At 33.1% G+C, this 4,398-nt stretch overlaps 1 protein-coding gene across 1 annotated transcript; it reads right to left on the minus strand.

Moving 5' to 3' along the window:
- Positions 1–239: 239 nt before the first annotated feature.
- LOC148628339 (uncharacterized) lies at positions 240–836 on the minus strand. The gene is given in 2 exon segments (XM_088566026.1): positions 240–350; positions 645–836. Coding segments are annotated over 2 exon segments (303 nt in total).
- Between the last annotated feature and the right edge of the window lie 3,562 nt (positions 837–4,398).

The following is a 4,398-nucleotide window of genomic DNA, read 5'->3' on the forward strand; positions in this document are numbered from 1 at the left end:
TCCTGTAAGTCTATAAAATACTCGTTTAATATTCCTCATCGTCTTTCCCTTCCGACGTGAAAGGAATATTTGTCTACAATTTTAGGCATCGATTTTAAGAAATAGTTCTATTATAATTAGATTAATTTTCGATTATTTACCAACTTACTATAATATGTATAGATGTGCAACAGATCACTAAATTCGAAAACGCTCTGTGCATATTAGCGTGAACTAAGAAAGCAAATGACGAACAAATATTACAATAATGCAATCGGCGGATGACCGATTGGTTAAGTTATGGCCTATATAACTGTTTTCCAAAACATGTCCTCGCCGATACCCCTCTTATACATGAGTAATCGAACACACTAGAGAATAACATGTAGTTTACTTGTCATATGTTTTGAGTCAATCGGTTTGTACATGACTAATAGAAACATGTCAGATCCGTAGGTCCGGGGTCTTTTATGAACAACGTCGACCTACTATTGGCACAAGTCGTTCTTTGTAAAATCATTTGGCATTATGACGATAACTTTTCTTGATCTTTCTAAATACTTAACTATATTGTCAGCAATTGCTTCCCCAAAGTCAAATTCCCAATCGTGAATACAAAGTTTAAATCCCTCCTTTTATATTTTCTTGACAAAAGTACTATTTACCCAGTGTCGATCTTCATTCCAATACAAAACAAAGGCATCATAGTCGAATTCAATATCAGATAAAAGCGGTAGGTAGCCTTTTCTACGCAGCCGCAAAAGGTAAATATAGTTCCTTATATTTATATGGCATTTAAAAAGCATCTCTATGATAGCAGTTAAGAAAACAAACGAGAGGGAGAGTGCTATTGCCATTGTGTATAATGGATTCCAAGGTGGGCATTTCTTTTTAGCCTTTACATAGTTTATCAGCAGGATGTTTTGTAGAGATTTAGGTAGGTTGCATATATATTTCCATGGATAACTTATAAGTGTTGTTAGACTTATAATAATTAATAATTATATAATTGTAGTTTTTTATCCAATTTGTAAACCAAAGAAGGTCACAAGTACATTTAAATCGATTTCCTTGTAGATTTAGTCGTTGTAAAGAATTAATTATCTTTCTAGGAAAAGATGTTCCATTAATTATTCGAATATAATTGTTCGATAAATCTAGTGTTTTAAGAGACTTCAGGTTATTGAAGTTGGTTTCTTCAATATTCCAATCAATTATATAGTTATCAGACAAATTGTAATGTTCAAATCTTGACAAACTCTCCAAAGCAGGAATTTTCACTATATTTGTTGAGGATAAATCCAATGATTTCAGTTTTCGTAGTGGCAGTAGCATATTTTCTACTTTTTTTGTATTTATTGTACAAATAGCTTTTAGACTAAGATTTGTAAGGTTTCCACAGAAAGCAAATATGGTTTTAGGATTGTATTTGTTTATAACGAAATCAAAATTTTGTCTGCTGCATTGACAGTTTTACTAATGATGAACTATTGAAGGCAAAATCTTCAATTTTCAGTATGGGATGTCCAGTGTTTGAAATTTGAAGTGCCTGTAAAGAGAACATAATGGAAAAGGAGTTGCTTCGTATAATCCCAATTCTATTGACATTCAAAAACAAATATTCAAATATTCGGAACAGAACTATTATTGTAATTGCACCAATTAAGAATTTGATATAAGTGATTAAACCGTAAATCAAGTACTTTTAGACCCACTGGCATCCCTTACATTGTGATTCGGGTTAATGCATTGTTACTAAGAACAAGTTTTGTCAGCCTCTGTAAAGTTGAAAGTATTGAAGAATTAATGTAGTTGAGTTCGTTGCCCTCCAAATGAAGATTAGTAACAACAGATGTTGTAAAGGATTCAAATAATCTTTTTGGTAAGTTGTTTCCAATTGTTTGAAAGGTAGATTATTCGAAGTCTATATTTAGATGAATTATCGAACATGTTCTTAACGGTTTTAATCAATAGCCTAGTTTCTTTCGTTATCTGCAAGAATTTAAGTTTGAATCGACTAAACATCTTAGGGTGTATAAATCCCAAAAGATTGTCAATGAGCAAAATCTTTGTCAATGAACTTTCGGAAATAATTTCAAATCCATGTCTCACTATTTCTTTCAAACCGGTTCCATTTCTTCCAAACACTATTGTGTTACTGGGAATCTCTGGAATATAAGTTAAACCTCTGCCTGATCACTCGACTGAAGTTATAGAACAATGACAATACGAAGTGCAGCTAGTGCATGATACAAGCTTAAAAGAACTGCTCAGATAAAAACTTATATAAAAGAAGCTCCAAAATGCCATGTCAGGAGACGAAATCCTTCTATAATAGAAAATATATATATTTGTTCTTTCTCTATCTTTAATACGATAATATCAAAATTATCGATATTGCTCCCGAAAATTAATTTATTTTCAGCTAAAGACTTCGATCAGTTGAGCTTTCTACAAACAAAACGTATTGAGAAAGTGAAAAGTAGTAAAATGCTTCAATATTGTAATATTTCAAAATACGTAACACAATTAATGCCATTAATATAATGAAAGTTTGACCTAAAACATCAATATAAAACATTAGCTTGAGTCGGGTTCAAACCAAAACTCTTTACCGCTTATTGTAATGTTGGTTCGACTATTTGATCGATTTGGCTATACTTAAAAGGAGCCAAATAATTCAAAATCATCTTCCAAATATACAGAGAAAGATGTTTACAAAATGCTGGAATTTTTAATCGACAACATATTTGTCCATTGTGGTTGACGTGTTCTTCAACAAACGGTCGGCATTCCAATGGGAACAAATTGTGCTCCTCAACTTGCTGACCTATTCCTTCACTCTTATGAGGCTGACTTTATAGATGATCTGATCCTTTAATCTCAGTTTCCGCTATATAGATGACGTATTATCTTTAAATGATTCTAATTTTGGGGATTTGATACATCGCATCTAACCCAAAATACTTGAGATAAAGGATACTACAGACACTGTGAAGTCAGCCTCATATCTTGACCTACACTTAGATATCGATTGTAAAGGAAAACTATTGACCAAACTTTACGACAAACTTGATGACTTTTCATTCAGAATTGTCAACTTTCCTTTCATCTGTGGCAAAACCCATTCAGCACCTTCGTATGGAGTATTCATATTAGAACTCATACGTTATCCCAGAGCTTGCCGAAACTACGCACACTTTTTGTATCGCGCTAGAATTCTAACAAATAATAGAAGTTTTATGGTCGTCATCATGAGCTCGTGGATCATTATGGTGTATCCATCTGCACCATGAAAACTGTCGTTGAGATGGGAAATGGTGATGATGCATGGGGCATGGTGATTTTTCTACGGGGAAAGGGGGATTCTCAAGTGGGAATGGGGTATGTTATATGGTGTAAGAGGACATTTTATACCATTTTAGAGGTGTCAATTGAGACAGTGGTTGAACCTGTAGAACTTTTAAATAAATTTGAATTACTTTTGTGTTAAAGCTTCGCTACACAGTTTAAAAAAATGCAGGAAACGAAGTGAATGCAAAATAAAGGTTCATTTTTGTTTTAATATATAAGACACAAAATAATAACGCCAAACAAATGGCGCAGGGAATGAGGATGTTAATAGCTTTTTTTTAAAAAATAGTATTTTATCAAGGTAATGCAAGGATGTTCGTGATGTAGATATACATACATGTAATAGCAAATGCATTCTTACGTTACATGTCAGATCTCAAAACTCTAAATGTTAAATATCTCCTTGAAATACACTAAACGAATGAAAAGAAATGTAATGCGTGATAATACAAAGGATTTTTAATACAGCTATTTGTCTTTATATACACTCGGAAAGGGAAAGAAATATTTCCCTGATGTAACCATTTAAAAATATCTTATAAATAGATGTGTACAAAATACGTGCATACATACACTTTTCGGAAGTTCATTTTAACCGCGATGTTATGATTGAAGCAGTCTATAGGCCAGATAACGACCCCCTTTCAAGATACTTATTCACTAGTAAATTCCTACGAAAATTAAAAAAAAATAACAGTTGTACATAAAAATTGGTATGTTTTAATGATATCATTTTATTAAGATTCTACAAGTAACTAATTAGTAGTTGGAAACCAAAATATGCATTATCTTGCTAGAAGCAGTAGCTTGCTTAGATTTCTGTTGGTAAAGAATGGAAGGCACAGTAGTGTATAACGCATGTACATCCCAATAAAGTTTGTAGACCCCATCTGTTGGTAACAATTTAAGGTATTGTTGAGAACATAACTCAATTATTCTATAGAGTTGGCAGAGGTGGGTAGGATCGGGCAATTTAGCCTTCTGTGGCGGAGCCCTATGGTTCCTACTCCGGGAGAATACCACAGTAGGGTTCTTTAACGTGCGAGGAACGTGGCATCTTTCCCA

Source organism: Perna viridis, chromosome 1, assembly GCF_037379345.1.
Source record: "Perna viridis isolate PV_CMFRI_1.1 ecotype Kerala chromosome 1, ASM3737934v1, whole genome shotgun sequence".
Classification (NCBI taxonomy): Eukaryota; Metazoa; Mollusca; class Bivalvia; order Mytilida; family Mytilidae; genus Perna; species Perna viridis.